At 41.2% G+C, this 17,117-nt stretch overlaps 1 protein-coding gene across 1 annotated transcript in view; it reads left to right on the top strand.

Moving 5' to 3' along the window:
- The first annotated feature begins 824 nt into the window (after window positions 1-824).
- The window catches only part of LOC101627977 (aldehyde oxidase 4), a 54,691-nt gene continuing 38,398 nt past the window's right edge, over window positions 825-17,117 (top strand). Inside the window, exons 1-6 of the mRNA XM_004674833.2 lie at window positions 825-878; window positions 5,137-5,215; window positions 8,553-8,649; window positions 10,533-10,641; window positions 12,409-12,535; window positions 15,434-15,495. Coding sequence (XP_004674890.1) covers window positions 825-878; window positions 5,137-5,215; window positions 8,553-8,649; window positions 10,533-10,641; window positions 12,409-12,535; window positions 15,434-15,495 — 528 coding nt within the window. The remainder of the gene's footprint in view (window positions 879-5,136; window positions 5,216-8,552; window positions 8,650-10,532; window positions 10,642-12,408; window positions 12,536-15,433; window positions 15,496-17,117) is intronic.

Here is a 17,117-nt window from a genome sequence, read left to right as displayed (position 1 = left end):
ATATACATATAATTTTTAGGGAAAAAATGCTAAGTAGTCTTTGACACACACAAATAAGGGGGGGCGGGAGTGGATTCTGGAGCAACACTCCCACCATTGCCTGTATGAGATGGACAAGTTGCTTAATGTCTCTGTGCTTCCGTTCCTTCCTCCACAAAGCGAAGCTGCTGGAAGAGTAAAGGAGTCTTCAGAACGGACTCGGCACACTGCAAGCCTGTGCGCATGACCGCGGTCCTCCGCAGGTGGATGACTAGAAGGAGTAAGTGAGCACCAAAAAGCTAAGAAAAGAAAATGTACTTGAAGGTGGATATAATTACGTTTAAGAAATATATTTGTGAAGTCATTGCTTTCTGTGCATGATGAAATCTTCCCTTTGCCCTCTAACATAAGAAAAAAAAAAGGAAGAAAGAATAAAAGGTTCATGGATTTTGTATTGATGGATAGTGTGGCTGGTCAAATAAAAAAAATAATAAGTTCAAAACTCACTTTCATTTGCTAATACCTGGCTCCCAGCTCATACCCCTGGGGAAACCAGTCTTGGCCTCCAAAGGGCACAGGCAAAGGTGACTCACTCGTGGGAAGGCAGCAGCTTAGTGTGCGGTTGCCAAGAGCCGCTGCGTGCTCTCTGAGTGCTCCTTCATGGGCGGGCGGGCAGCCGTGGTTGGCGCTCCTGTTCCGGCCCTGAGACTATAAATCACCCCCCACCAGCCTGCCGCTGCAATTTGGGCTTCCCTAAGGCTCCAGGGCTCCAGGTCTTTGTTCCCACCTATCTGCTTTTCAGAAAACAAAAAAAGCTCTCTGCTGGTGGAGTTTCCCCTGGCGTGATGCCGTCTCTTCCTAGTTCTGATGAGCTCATTTTTTTTGTGAATGGAAAAAAGGTAAGTTTGTGTGATGATTAATGAGTTGTCATATAACAGGGATGCAAGTAAAGCTACTTTCTTTTAGACACTACGATGCTGCTTTTTGTTTCTTTAACCTCTCTCTCTTCTGTCTTTTTGAAGTCACATATAGAGATGTGATCTTGAACATGGATCATTAGTTATAATGAGAGTGAATTCTGACAGTTAGGCTCCAGGATACAGGTATGAAAACTGTCGTTCCCTCCTATTTCAACTAGCTTTACTTGATTTCTACTTGAAAGCTCACCACTGCTTTTTTAAAGGAAGGCATTTGTGACACTGAAGAATATAAAAGCATAAACTCAATGATTTTTCCTTTTCCTTAATAAATTCCCTCTGACTGAGGAAACAGAGACTGAAGTGTCTCTTTCTGCGTGATGAAATTATAGGTTTCTGTCTGTACCATGGAGTTGTGGCAATTCTAAATCTTAACTGTATCACCCAGTAACGTATTTTTTTTTAAGATTTTATTTATCTATGCATTCAAGAACTGGGGTGTAAGCCAGAGGTGTGGGGGGTGAGAGGATTCATCAGAGACTTGGAGAGCAGAACAGGCAGATGTGCTGAAATACACTGCTGAGGGGATCAGTGGGTGAGACAGGGGAGGTCTGCGGAGCCGTGTGGGTCACCTTCGGGGCTGGGGATGGAACTCTCACTGCAGTGGCTGTCATAGCTTGATAGACAGCGCTATGTCTTTAATCCCTACACCACCAGGGAGACTGTCAACCCAGTACTTTAATTTACAAAGTAAATAGAAAGTCTGAGGTGCTTGTGAACAATTAGAGGAAAACGCAAGTAAAATTTTAAAATAAAATTTATCGCAGAAAGGAATTTGGTGTTAGTGTTTTTGCTTCTACAAGTCTCAGTCATATTAGATTCCATTCATCTAAAAGGAGATAACAACTTTTAATTGAGGCAAAATAGCAGGGAAACATCATTTTTACGAAACCTATAAAATGAAAAAAAGTGAATGAGAAAGAGTGAAGAAAATGGGTTTAGCAATACTGTCTGTTGATAGTGCAGAATTTTGAGCACATTGAGACCAACTGGAAAATCAGAGAAATGACTGCTGGGTGACAGTTTGTAGTCACTCAAAACCTAAGAACTTTCTAAATGTTAAAATGGGTTTTGCTGCTCTATTGGCTTACTGTCTAGTAGCACATTAGAAAGGCTAGTTGCTCTCCAGTTTCAGTCTTTCAAACGTGGAGCTTATATTTTGCTGTTTTTACCCTTTTTGTTTTACAAATTTTGTAAGACACGTTCCACATGGCATCAGAAGGATGCCATACAGATGCATACAATTCTATGAAGAAATGGTTTTGTTTTTATTTTTGTGGTTATTTTACCTTCTCTTAGACCACGGACAAGACTCCTCATTCTTTTTATATTATTTTATTTTTGCTTTTTATTTCCCATCATCTATTTCTCCCCTGCATATATACGCTTATGCTTTTAAAATTACATATCTCTATAAATATATGTATGTGTAAATATATACACTATAGTCTAAATTCTATCTTCCATGTGGTTATTTAGAAATACAGATGTATCCTTGAAATGTAGACAGTGTGGCTATGCTCAAGTACATGTGTATTTTTTATTTACACAGTGGTATTAGATTTGATTTTTTTATTTTTCACTCTCCATTTGATTTTTTTGTGACTTAGCACAGTTTTTGAGATCTATCCATGTTGCTCTTTGAAAACTTGGCTCATTCCTTCTGCACGCATAGTTCTCCAGCATATGCACATTCTTCATCCTACTTTTCCATTACCACAATGATAGACACACAGGCCAATTCCCCATCACCCCCCAAGAGATGCTGTGACAAGAAGCCTAAGATGTGTCTCTTCCCCCTCTGGGGAGACTGTAGCCTGCTGGTGTCACTACCGGTAACTTTTCATAGAACTGCACCAGTTACATTTCCTGCAATTCATTGCATGAAGTTGCTGATTCCTTGTCTTATGGGTGTGTCAATCTATGATGTGCTAATGTTTGGTATAATCAAACTTCCTGAGTTTAGCTAATCTGAGGTTAGCTAAGGTTAATGTAAAGTGGTTTCACTCACATATCTGATTACAAGTGCTTTACCAAAGCACTTGTATGCTTTTCATATGCCTAGTAAAAAAATTTAAGATTTTCCAAGTATCTATAAATTGTTGGAAAAAATAGGACATACCAGGACAGGATAAGAGAGTGACTAATGTTATGAATAGTATTTCTTACATGCTACTTAAATAGTCTCTAAGTGGCAGGAATAGGACTCATTTGATATATCAGGATTATAGCTGACAGTCTTTAATTAATTACCCAAAATCTAAACTTGCTTTTCTCCCTTTTTGGAATCTTCATTCTCCAAATGCCATATAGTAGTCTTAGCTCACCTGCCATCTTATTCCCCTAATTCCTATTCTTCCACCTTTGGAAAAAGTTTCCACGACCACTGTTAGGTGCTATAGCAAATCTTAATTACCATAGTGCTTGGCTTCTGTGATGCCCCCATGCTTAGTACCTTCTACACATTATGATTCCAAGTGGATGGGTGGTTAGTTCAGATCTGGCTAAGTGTATCTGAACTCAAAAGGATGTTTGGAAATAGGAGGCAGTATATGAAGAATAACATAGGTCTCTTTCCTTTTCTGTGGGTGATAAAAATAAATAACACTGTTAGTGGGACGATGCCCTCTTTTTCTGGATTCAGTGTCACTGCCCTTCCAAGTAAGTTTCTCTCCAACTCTTCCCTTGGTCTTGCCTGACTCCACCTCGCAGAGTTGCTGCCTGGGCCAGGAGAGCACACAGCTTTCATCTGCTTTGCCAGCTTTGATCACTGGAGCAGCTGAAGCACAGTCTGACAGCCAGCGTGGAGATAGATACCTTCTCCCTCTGCGCTTCCTTCACACACTGGCACTTGCATTTCATGGAGAAGGGGCGAAACAGGGATTATGGACACAAGTGCCCCCCTGCAAAACATGTTCCCTGTGACTCCTTTAGGAGTAATCTGGCTAACATTTCTATGACTGGCTATGGCCATGAGTTATCTGGGTCAGTTTTGGAATCTATGTGTTTTCCCACCTGGGTTTATGATACTCGTTTGATAAGAAATATATATTTGGTCATTCTGATGACCAAATTATAATTTTCATATAAATTTGATCTTTGCCCATAATTTCCAACTCACAACTCCCCAAGCTTAGGGTTTCATGTGTAAGAAAGGTGTCTTTTGTTATGTGAATGACTTTCAGAAGGTGAAGGCTGGTTGCCTGGAAAACCAACTCAGTGATTAGAGAGTAAAAACTTCCAGTACCACCCACGAAGGGAGAGGGGCTGGAGGTTGTACCAATCGTCAGTGGTCTATCAATTGTGCCTAACTAATGTGACCTCCGTAAAAACTAAGAGGATGAGATACAGAAAGCTTCAAGTTGGTGAATAGATCAGCTGCCAGGAAAGGGGTGCACCCTGAGAAGGCATGGGAGCTCCTCCCCATCCCACACCTTGCCATGAACACTTTTTCATCTAGCTACTCCTGTGATACATCCTTTATTCCATGATCTAATGAGCAAAAAGGTTTCCTAAGTTCTGTGAGCCACACTAGCAAATGAATCAAACCTAGGATGGACATTATGGAAATGTCTCTGATTTACTCAAATCAGTCAGAAACATGTGCAATCGCCTGAGCTCATGACTGACAGCTGAATCTGAGGGGAAGGAACACAGGTCATAGGTTTGGTTTTGCAGCTGGAGTCTGAAAAAGGTGATCTTGGATGACAGAGTCCTTACCCTGTGGGATCTGATTCTGTTTGTGGGGAGTTAGTGTCTGAATTGAGCTAAATTAAGTTGGATACTTGGACACCCAGCTGGTGTCCGATTCTTGGTGTTCGTGTGGGAAAGCCTTCCCCATACACCCAATTCCACAGGGTGCAGAAATGCCTTCAGTGTCATTCCTCAGCAACTCGAAGGAACAACAATTCAGAATTTATAATGGTCATCTATATTGAAAAATTCTGACATTGAAATAAGGTCTCATAATTTCTGCAAAATTCCGGTTCGGAAAATTCTGACATTGAAATAAGTTGTCATAATTTCTGCAAAATCCTGGTCCCAAGTGTTAGAAAAGCTTATTATTATTTTTTCTGATGAAACCACCTTCTTTCAATAACAATCCCCCAAATAATGAATAAAATTGCTATAACACATTGGTAATACCTTTCTAAAATCTCTTCTCTCCTTCACAACGTAGGTCATAGAGAAGAATGCTAATCCTGAAGTGAATCTGCTAGTCTACCTGAGGAAAGTCCATATCCTTATATTTGGCTGCAGTCAATCTGGATCGGGTGGCAAAAAGAGAATATACTAAGACTTATTTTTTTACAAGGCACCTTGATTTTGCTCTAGGTGAATAACCTGTGTTGGCTTGTAAAGTCTGGTTTCTCACCCAGTCACTGTACTACATTAGCCATTATCATTCCCTAATGTTCTGTTCTGGGAACTGGGTTCATAGTTACACACCCCAACACACATCCAAATTCCCCTCATTGGTTCTGTGCTTTCACCAATTTACTCGGCTTCGGTGTCTTAGCAGTCACCTTCACTGTGCTCTTCTGTCACTTTTAAATCCATAGCACACTTCCCCAGGCTTTCGTCAGTCGCAGAAATGAAGAACTTCATCTGCACTAGGAGCCCACTGTAAACACACAGATTCCTGAATAAGCCTAACCAGAGGGCAATTGGCAACCCTGCCCTGGACCCACCTCTCTCCCTTCTGTCCATTCCTGTCCAGAGTGGAGTCGAGAGCTTTATTTTTAATGTGTTCCTCAAGTTATGAATAACTTGAATATTTGTGGGTAGCTGCAGCTCCTCTGCCAGAATCAGCAGAGACCAGCACCAACTGCTTTAGCTTTTCCTGAGACTTGCTTGACCACATTCAAAACTCTGCACCCACACCTCTGTTCAGGCAGCTCACTGCCTGCCATGTCTATGTAGACATTTCTTAAAATTAGACCTTCCAAAATTGAGGCTCTTCTCTTTGAAGCCTGCCTGTCTGCATCTGGGCAGGCATCTCTCTTTCCTTCTTTTCTTCCCTCAGTAAACTCACCATGTGCTGATGGAAAAATAATAATAATAAACTTATATTCATGATGTAACATTCTCCTCCTGCAGTACTATAGAAGTCTGAAGCTCCCACAAAACCCCAGTTCACTGCTGACTTGGGACCTGTCTTTGTATCATTCTCAGAATGGGACATAGTCACACAAAGAGCAATATGTGTTTGGAGGTGAGCCCATCTCCCTGCCTGGCCCAGAGTGGCAGCCTCCCACTGACTCACCCAGCCCACACCCTGCCCAGCCCAGACCTGCTGGGTGCAATCCTGCATCACCTATTCCTTGACACCTTCTGGCCAGGTTTAAGCAATCTGATCCACAGAACCAGATAAAGCACCCGAAAGAGCCTGCAGCTACTTAGTCAAGGAGGGTGTGTCATTTATAGCTGCTTTGTTACCAGGAGGGTCTGTCTGGGGAAATGGGATGGCTCAGGGCTTCCCTGAGTATCATATTGGCCAACACCCTTCACACGCTCATCGCTGAAGCCCTGACACTTGTTAACAGCTTTTGAAATAATTCTTCACACAACCAACAGACTTGACCAAGCAGCAGGTATTCAGGGGTCAGTGGAAGAGACAGCATCTGCCTTCGGTTGAGTGAGGGAGATTGTGGTGGAAGTGGAGGAAGCCAGAGTGACTTGTGGGGCCATAGGAGCTGCCACTCACATGGGACATGGGGGTGAGAAAGAGATGGGGGTTGAGGAAGAATCTGCTGGGCAAACAGAAGTTTTGGGGAAAGGGTGTTCCTGGCAGCAGGAGGGGGCTGGGGACACTAAGACAAGAGACTATGGTAGTTTAAGAGTTATGGGTGGTAGGAGGAAGTGATAAGAGATAAAGGAGGAGAAATAAGGTGTGAAGCCAAGGAGGAAAAGGATCTAGGTGACCCTGTCACATGCCCCGTCTGGCAGAGCAGACATGGTAACTCGTTGATAAATGACCAGATCCCAGTGGAATTCCAGTGTATACGCTGCCCCTTCAAGACATTCTGGATAGGCTATGGGCTGTGTTTCTGGGGGACACTGAGAACCAATGCCACTTAAAAAGATAAGCTTCTTGTTTGTATTTGAACTTAAGGAGGTCACCAGACCTAGCAAATACAAATAGAAGACAGATGCCCTGTTAAATCTGAATTTGAATGCATAGGACTTACTTACCTAAGAGAGCATTGGTTGCTTATCTGAAATTCAGATTTCACTGGGGCTGGTCTTTATTCCAGCAACCCTCCCTAAAGATGAGCAACCTGATGCGTCCACAGAGGGACATGACCTCTGAGTCAGGTGCATCTGGTGGGGGTGACGTCTGCAGGGGTGGCCGAGTATCAAACTGGTTTGGGCCAAAGGACAAAACACTCGGTCAAAACAATTCACTCTCACCCAGGCCAGCGTTAACATGTGATCACAGCACTATTTTAAAGCCCCAAGAAAGTGAAGTGTGGCCCCTCTTGGAATCACATGCTGGGATATTTCAGCGTGCCGAAGGCAAAGAGGAGAGGAGGCTTTGCCTCTCCTGCCCTTTCAGTAGAGCTCCCCTGAAGTGTCACCTGCAGCCAAGTCCATCTCCTGCCTGGAGGTGGAAACTCAGACCCTCCTGAGCAGACAGAACTAGCTCCCCCTAGGCACCAACAGCCCAAGGGGGCGGTGTGGCCCCTCTGGACTGTGGTAGAGAACTCCCCAGGCCTTTCCTCCAGGGGCCTCCTGGCCTAGTATTACCCTCTCTAGGCAGCAGTTTCCAAGATGAAGTTGGTCTTAACCTCCACCCAACTCCATTATGTCCTCCACCCATTAAATCCTTTTTAAACCTCAACTAGAAGGGGAAAAAATTTGCAAATTTCAATAGACTCGTATGGAAAAGAAAGCAGAGTTCACATATATTAGTTGTTCTCCCTTTATGAAATATGCAAATTTCTTATGAGGAAAATGTACACAGGGACTGTGGACATTACCGGCTCTGGAGCCATGGTGATAAACTTAATCACTAATCCCATAAGAAGGCAGATGCCTTACACTGCGGAACCAAGGAAAGTGAAACCTCCCACGGGGATTTTGAGTTTTGCACACCTCCCATCACCTCCTCAGTGAGAGCATCACATGGCTCCAGCAGGTTCACAGTTTTGAATTCAACAGGTTGGCACACCTCATTTGGATGCAAATCCTCACCTAACCAGGCACAAGCTTCTTTGTTGTCTTCGTGGATCTCACTTAATTTGAATATCCATATGGTGCTGGGCAGAGATATTCAGGTGTTTGATTATGACTTGCCACCTAGTCCCCTAGAGAATGCTCTTATTGCCTTTCTGAAGTCTGGAAAGTTTTGTACTCAGAAATGTACCCGGACTGAGGCTTTTAGATAAGGCAGGTGCAGGTGTGTCTGCAAGGATTTCTCTTCACCTGTCTTTCATCAATGAATCCATTTATATGCTGAAAGTAGAACAATCTTTCTAAGCAAGAAAACTTGGTACAAACTCAAGAAAACCTGTTACTTGTTACTGACAGCAAGGGCAGGAAGTTTAAAAGCAAAGTGCCTGAGCCCTATTTCCTTGACTCCTTTGCTTCCAGTCCGCCTGACAGGCACCAAGTATGGCTGTGGGGGAGGAGGCTGTGGTGCCTGCACCGTCATGGTGTCCAGATATGACCCCAAGACCAAGAAGATCCAGTATCCTTTTCTTTGGCGCCGTCTGGCTCGGGGCGCACCTGGGAGAAGAGCGCCTCCCTCTTTCCTGGTCCACTCGCACCCCTAACCATGCTCAGGCCATGCTCCTGCTCAGGCCATGCTCCTGCTCAGGCCATGCTCCTGCTCAGGCCCTGCACCCTTCTGCACCCTTCAGAGCATGTCTTTGCTCTGAAGCAGATTTTGGAGGTTGGGGAGGTGAGCCCTAGGCAAGAATTGCTTAGACACAGAGGTGAGATAACTCCTTGTCAAAGACTCAGAGCCAAGGTGATTAAATGATACATGTATGAACTATAAAAAGTAATTATATATAGGAGAAAACACAGTAGTTATAGATTTGGTATCTGCAGTTGTAGCATCTGGAGGGGTCTTGGAACACATCTACTGGGATAGCTGGGGACTATTGCCTATATTATTGCAAATATTAGCACATTCAAACAGCTTGGAAACATACATGACTATCACTCACATCATAAAAAGAGGAAAGAGAGGCAAGGAGGGTTAAATCATTTGCAAGAGTCATGTGACCAATTAGTGGCATGCCAGGCTTTCAGTATTAGCCGCAGGGGGAGCTTATAAGTGTGGACCGCAGTGGAGAGACAGCCAGACAGCAAAGAATGAGGCCTCCGTAGAGGAGGCAGAGAGCAGCTGGAGCTGAAGGAACATGAAATATCAGAGAGCCCCTGGTGCTGCTCAAGCAATGGCCACGGAGAGATAGAGCTGGCAGCACAGCAGAGGTGGCACAGGACTGCCTGGAAGACTGGAGCTGTGGCTAGCTCTCGGAGAAACTTGATAGAAGAAAGATGGACCGGTAGCTGGGGAGAGACATCAGTTTTGAGATTTTCTGCTTTTAGCACATTAAACATTTGAATCTATTTCTTGAGTCAAAGTAGTTTAGGGAAATAGACCTTAGGAACAAAGAGGACAACTGATGATGGAGTAAAGCCACTGGGAGACAGGAAGAGATGGCACCCAGGGAGCAGGTGGGGGAGGAGCATCCTTCACCCTCTGGACCTGGAGTGCACGTGAGACTTGCTGCAGCTCCAGCCACATTGCCTCTAGCAGGGCAGTGGGGGGTGAGTGAGGGGAGCCTTGTTGAGAGAAAAGGAAGACTGAGATAAGATTAGAGGGAGTAAACTTCATGGAATGAAAATTGGAAGACACACAATGAAGCTGCTATTGCTTTGTATATCAAGCTCCTCCAGGGCCTCTAATAGGTAAGATTAAAGATTTGCTGCTGCAGCCAAAACTCTTATCCTTCCTTCACTCCTTCAGCCTGAGTAGGACAATAAAGTAGACATTCCCTGAGGAAGGGGCGATCCCCACACCTGAAAAGAGATTAGAACATAGCCTGTGTGGGAAGTAAGAGGCAAAACTGAAGCAATGCCGTCTGGCCCCCGTTTGCAACCGGTGAGCTGAGGCCTTAGGCTGACTGTCTGCCGTATGACTATAGACACCGCAGGAGAGACAGCCAGGCATGCTTGCACTCAGCTGGGGCTTTTTAAAAATGATGAATTCCTCTCACGCCAGAAATTCTGATTTAATTTGAGGAGTATGCAACCAGATCATCTATTCGGTTATATAAGTTAATATATCATCTTATGATGAGGACAAGACTGCTTTTTCCTCGCATGAGAGGAGGGATGGAGAATGAGAGACTCTCTGAGGTCCTACCTAAAACTCTTTATTATTCTTTTCTCACCCTTTCTATCATTCTAACTAGCCATATATAAGCCTTTCCTCAGATACATTCAGAAATTTATCTGTCTGCTCAGGAATGTACAAGTGGCCTGAACTGAAATAACTCCCTGAGTTCTGTTTCCCAATCCTGACGAGGCGAATGTGTTCTCTTTACATAATTCCATCAGTCATTATCCAGTCACCGCATGCCTGGTACCCATCTGCTCTCTGTACGGGGCAGCGGTCACCACCGTGGAAGGTGTCGGAAGCATCAAGACCAGGATCCACCCCGTGCAGGTGAGGGCGCAATGGGGCAGCTATCCCGAGTAGGCTAAGGACTCCCAACGTGCGTTCAAATTCTCATGCTGTGATTCAGTGTTTCACAGTTATGGATCTTTATATAGATTTGTATTCAAAAGATCCCTTCGTTGATATAAATATATCTCAACCCAAAGAACTATAAAAAATCTGCATTCATTTTAACATACTTTAATGATATATCGTGATGTTGTTTAATATATCTTAATGCCAGTCTTCCTGACTTAAGCTAAAACAAGGACTGTCCGCTTTGATAGAAGGAAATGAGATCATTTCTATAAAATGCTAGTTGTCTATGACATTTTAAAATGGCTAAATTCTAACAGAGAGGTCTACAAACTACTCCCCAATTATCTCAGGAGTGACTGTTTACCGTGCTACCATAAAACATTTCAACCAAATGCAAAGTGTTCACTAAAGCTTATGAAACTTCTTTAAATAATGGTAATATTGTATATACTAGAATAGGAATTTCTGAGAGCTTCTTTTAGATGCAACATGTAGAGAGAAAATTATGAGTTATGTTATCCCCCTGAAACTCCTTCTCTTAGAAGATAGTGAAAATGGAGTAAAGAGCTTCCTCTGGCAGCGTGGCTCCTGGTGACAGTTCATGTCTCTCAGCTATAGGTATAATGATTTTCCAAAAACATCTATTTTAAAACATTTGAGTCACACTCAAGCCAGCCAGCTGAGTGAGGGAGACCCACAGGGGAGCCAAGGGCCATGTCTTCCAAGCACATCTTCACAAGAGAGTGTCTCCATAGAGTAGGCAAAGAGTTTTCTCACTCTCGATCAGTTTGTTAATCTGACTGAATGAGTAAACCTGACTGTGAATAAATTAAATGAGAATGGCACGACACAATTAAATAACAGTTTACAATATTTAAAGCATTTCTATAGATGATGACTTTTTTCTTTTTTAATTAATTTACAGATCTACTTACATTGTTACTCATTTTAAGACAATGTTTCCTCTCCTCTCCCAATTCACCCACACATCATCACTACCGTCCACCACATTCTTCCCTCCCTCCTTCTACCCATCTCCCTCCCCCACACAGGATAGCTATAGTTTATAATTGTTTGTTTTTGTTGTGCTTTGTATTGTAGTAACAATACAACTTTTTTCCCTGTGTCTTATCTGTTTCTCTTATGTCCCTCCTATAAATGAAACCATTCAATATTGTTCTTTTTCCTTCTGACTTATTTCACTGAGCATGATCCCTTTATTTAACCCAGTGAAAGCTCTATAATAGAGCTGGAAAAGGGCAAGACAGTGGCTTGCTGGCGGCTATGCTAAATGATTTGCATATAGTTCATTTACCCTCATAGCCGCCTGTAAAGTAGATACCATTATTACCATTATTATCCTAATAATAATTTTAAAGGTGAAAGAAAAGTCTAGTAAGTCACCAAAGCTCATACAACTAATCAGTTTCAGGAAAAACTCACATAAACATAAACACTTTTTGCTTATTCGTGTAAACTACACTTCCTATTTCACCAACCAGCATCTTAAGAGTAAAATGACTTAATACCGGACACCAATTTTTTCTTGAGGGGGAAAATAATGAATATGATTTCAAGAAATAAAAGTTGCCCCCCCCACCCCCCAGAATGACATCTATTATCCTACAGGTATTTCTGGAAAGCTAACTATATAACTGGATAAGCATTTCTCCTGTCTGGTGTCCGAAGTGGGCAAATGAGAGGTTTTGAGTACAAATAATGTACCATTCTCCTCAGGAAAGACTTGCCAAGTGCCACGGGACACAGTGTGGCTTCTGTAGCCCTGGGATGGTGATGTCCATCTACACCCTGCTGAGGAACCACCCGGAGCCAACCCCCGCGCAGATAATGGAAGCTCTAGGAGGTGAGCATCCTGGACCCCAGGTGGAAGGGAGAAGGAGACCCTGGGCCAGAGGGAGAAGTTGTGACCACCTACGATTTCCAGTCTCCTGGCCAGGATGCAGACCTCCTTAGTACCCACCTACCTCAAATCCTTCCCAGGAAGGCTGTCTTTATTCTGGCAGCAGTGGTGCCAGAAATTGATTTTATTACACATTTTTCTCCCTTAATGGAGCCCTTTGTCATCTTGCAAAAGTCAAATGATCTGTTTCTAACACTTTTAATATGATCTTTTCCAAATGTGGAAATTTGGGTAGTGCAGAATAATGAGATTTTGCTCCATCAAGTTAATCTAGTAGAATCATTTATTAACTTTAATTACTAAAATTAATTTTACAAAGAAAATAGACTTTCAGATACTTTACATACTTATGTTCTGGTTGAGTTCATTATAATATCAAGGAGGTCATACATAGCAATTAGTTATCATGGATAAGCTTGGTGAGCAATTCAATCTCAAAGACAAAATAACTATTAAATTTAAATAAACAAACATAATTTTCCACCAAAAAGGAAAAGCATGTTAACAAGTGTAGTTTTCTGTAACAAATATACCTACTGTATATTTAGTAGTAACTGGTCACAACTTCTTGCAAGAAAGCTGTGCAAGCAAACCTCTGAATATTGTAAGAAAACTCTTTGTTCCTTTCAATTACCAGATCTGGACATCAATTCAGTTTTACAATGAAAAAATATAAAATAAAATGAAGCAAGAATTTAACTTAAATTCTATCGCTTTTCATTCAGGGCTATTAAAACTTCACCCTATGAATTTGTGGTAATTTTAACCAAACCTGAATGGATTTGAGCAACAGACACGTGGCTCAATGAAATAATCTATACAAATAAGGTTTTAGGGACTTAGAAAGCAGAGATCTTATGATTTGTCATACTTTTGCTTCTTTCTTTGAATGTGTTTGTGGAAGAAACACAAACTCTATTGAAGGAAATAAACTATAGACTAAGAAACAATAAAAACATAATTGAAAAGCAAGCTATTAGAAGTTCAACATATGCTATGTATATAAGTTTTGAAGGAGCATGGATAAAGAGAATTAGTGAGCAGGAAGGGGAGACATGACGCTACTAGAGAAGAGGAGTTTTGAGGTAGGCCCAGATTCTGTGCCTGTAACTGACACAACAGCAGGAGATGATGTTGTCAAGTTTGGCTAAATTGATGAAATAGATAACATTATTCTAGATGTATAGTCTACCTAGGTGGAATGAGTGTTTTTGCTTATAATTGATATACTTGGGTTTTTTCTAAAGCGATAAACATTAAACACACTGATAAACTTCATGTTCATATTTTAAGAAAAATGCCCATGTAAAATAAAGTTCAAAGGACAGTCATGTATGGCACACTCCTTCTAAAATGGTCAACTGGTGTAAATCACCAGTTAACCTTGTCTTTCCCCTTCAAAACTAAGGAAATGTTTTGATCTTCTTTTTTCCACTTAAAATCAGAAGACTTTCTGTAGTGGGTGCTATCAGCTTTCCCTTGGTGAGCTTCGTCGTAGGGCTTCCAGACTGATTACGTCACTAAGATGAAAAATAAAAAATTCTAACACTAGCTCGCTTTGACCTCTTGTGTTTGCTTTTGGTTTATTACAGAGAAGGTGTTCATTGTCTTCTGAGTGTTTTTACTCAGGCTGTGCAGTTATGTTCCAGAATTTTCAGCTCCTTTCTTCTGCTCCAAAGAGAGATTCTAAATCCAAGTCTTTCTATGTTCTATCCTCCCAGCAAAAATAAATAAATAAATAATGGCTGCTCAATCTTGTGATTGTAGTTTCTGCCTAAACAATCCTTACTCCAATAAAAACAAAGGAGTGTATCTGTTAACCATCTTTCTGCTGGCCTCAAACTTCCACAAAACACTTTACTTTCAAGTGGTTAAACCTGCTCAATTTGTATTCATATATTGTTTCTTAAATCTCTAAACTGTATTTAAACATGATTTAAAATTTTCCAGTATAAAGACAATACATTTGTTTTTTTTATGAAAAATGCAAAAAAAGTTGAAAAGAAGGAAAAAAATTCATCTATCTTCTACCAAATGACAGGCATAATCAACTACTACTTTCAGGCTTTTCTATACATAGTTTTGCTTACCTAGCTCAAATATTTGTGACTATTATAATTTTAGATTATGTATATAATTTTAACAGTATTCCATAAGACTTCTTTCCATATTAATAAAGTCTTTCTTCAATAGCATTTATAATGGCTTCAATATTTAAATGTACATTTTAGAAAGTATCTTCCTCACCTTTTACACCCGCATTGGAAATGTTAACTGATTAAAACAATACCAAACTTCCTGAACCTCTGCTGTGCTGTGCTGGAAGTTTCAAGAACATGTAGGAAATCCTTACCTTCTCCAAAAGCTTCTCCCAATGAGGGAGGCAGTCTGTATGTAAATGACGCTGTCCTACCCAACACAGTCAATGAACAACCTGAGGAAAGATCTAGATGGTGAGTTAAACAGCTCTGAGGAGGGTGTTCAACAGACCCCCAGAGGATAGAGGGAGTGGGCCCTGACAAATGGCGCACTTTCCCTAAGGACATTTGAGGGCAGGAGATGGCATGAGAGAGGCTTAGCAAAGGTTGCATGTGGGCTGTTATGAGGCTTAGTAAAGGTTGCATGTGGGCTGTTACATGAGCTAGGACAGAAGTGGGAAATGAAGTAAAAGAGCTGATTGGGGAAGATCGTATTTGCAAATTCTTACTTTCAGGAAGAAAATGCAATCACAGAATCTACTTTTGAAAAGCTTGTCTGTTCCAAAGAGTCATTGTGCTTGTTTGGCAAACACAAAATAATCAAATTACTAATATACTTAAAAGTTGATCTCTTCTCAATTAGGTAATTTGTGTCGCTGTACTGGATACCGGCCAATAATAGAAAGTGCAAAAACTTTCAGTGTGGTAAGTTAAAATTATATTATATTGTATTGTATTATATTGTATGGCATTACATTACATTATATCATATCACATCATATATCATATACTGATTGATTTACTATATTAATAAAATTTTGTATAAAATCATCTATTATATTCAATAATCAATAATGATCCCATGCTGACCTTTCTAAGGTTCATTGTTTTGTTCTACTATTGAATTTCACTGTTTTTTTTTAATAAACCTTTCGCCTTTATCTTGTTTGTAGCCCTAAATTAAGCACTTCCCTAAGAAGTAAAGTATATAGTCCATGACTTCAAGAAACACAAACTCTATTGAAGGAAATAAACTATAGAGTAAGAAACAATAAAAACATAATTGAAAAGCAAGCTATTAGAAGTTCAACATACGCCATGTATATCAGTTTTGAAGGAGCATGGGATAAAGAGAATTAGTGAGCAGGAAAGGAAGACATGACGCTGACGAGAGAAGAGGAGTTTTGAGCTAGGTCTTCAAGCAGGTGATAGAAATGGATAGATAAAAAGAAGTCAGTAGAAAATTCCAAGTAAAAACATTCATGGAAGTAGAAAATAGAGAAAGATGCCCAAGCTTCAGTTACAAAGTTGATGTGACCAGGAATTCAGACTTCAACTAGATACACCACTATACAGTTACTATCTTTCTCAGAGCAAGAGTGAACACAACCAGAGCAGTACTTCAAAATGAAAATTTGTGGCACCTTGCCTGTAATTGGATAAGCCTGGAAAGATAAACTAGGGTGAGCAGAGCCCCACACATGGGGAAAAGAGGACCCAGATCATCATGGGAGATAGGTGACCAGAAAAATAACCTTCAGGAAGTCAGGGAGGGCCAGAGTCATAATTCCAGACAATGGAGGTTGTAGTGAGAAAGAAATCTAAGTCACCTTCAAGGCTGAGAGATCAAAAAAACAGACAGGAAGAGAAGTGGGAAAAGAATGATTTAGTGTATGGCAGAGAGGACCGATTTTGAGAATATTAAGTTTTCAGAAAGTTAACTTCAAGAGGAGACATATTTTTCATAAAATTTCAGTTAATATCTTTTCCTAACATCCAATTTTAGGTGAAAAAAAACTTTTATGCAATATTAGATGAGCTGAAACGATTCAGGGTACACACAAGTTAATTTCAAATATTGAAACCATTAGTCTGAGTCTCAGTAACTGACCAAAGAATTCAAGCCAGAAACAATACGGGTCTGCGTGAAATATACTGGAAATTAAACTTTAAGTCATTTGAAGCTTGAGCCAAAGAATTCAAAATAACTCCAATAACATCCACAGAAGCTCAAATATTCCGTTTATTGATAATCGTACTTGGAAATTCTTAAAGGCAGTTTATATGAACCATGTTTCACTACTATAGTAAAGAGCCAGCCATCACTTTTGGTTTTCTCATCCCCCTTTGACTTGGTGGGAATCGCCTCCCTCCCAGTAGAAACCTGAACTGAAGCCCAGCTCCCTGACCCCTTCCTTCTTCCCATGAAAACTGAGTTACGCCATCACCAAGATTCCATGCGGAGGATGCTCCCTCTAGTCTCCCCTAATTGTTCATTGGTGGAGTAGCTTATTCTCGGTCCTCACGCCCCCCACCCCCACCAGAGA

Source organism: Condylura cristata, unplaced genomic scaffold (assembly GCF_000260355.1).
Source record: "Condylura cristata isolate star-nosed mole 26May11 unplaced genomic scaffold, ConCri1.0 scaffold00002, whole genome shotgun sequence".
In the NCBI taxonomy this organism is placed as follows: Eukaryota; Metazoa; Chordata; class Mammalia; order Eulipotyphla; family Talpidae; genus Condylura; species Condylura cristata.
This window is presented reverse-complemented; position numbering and strand designations above follow the sequence as displayed.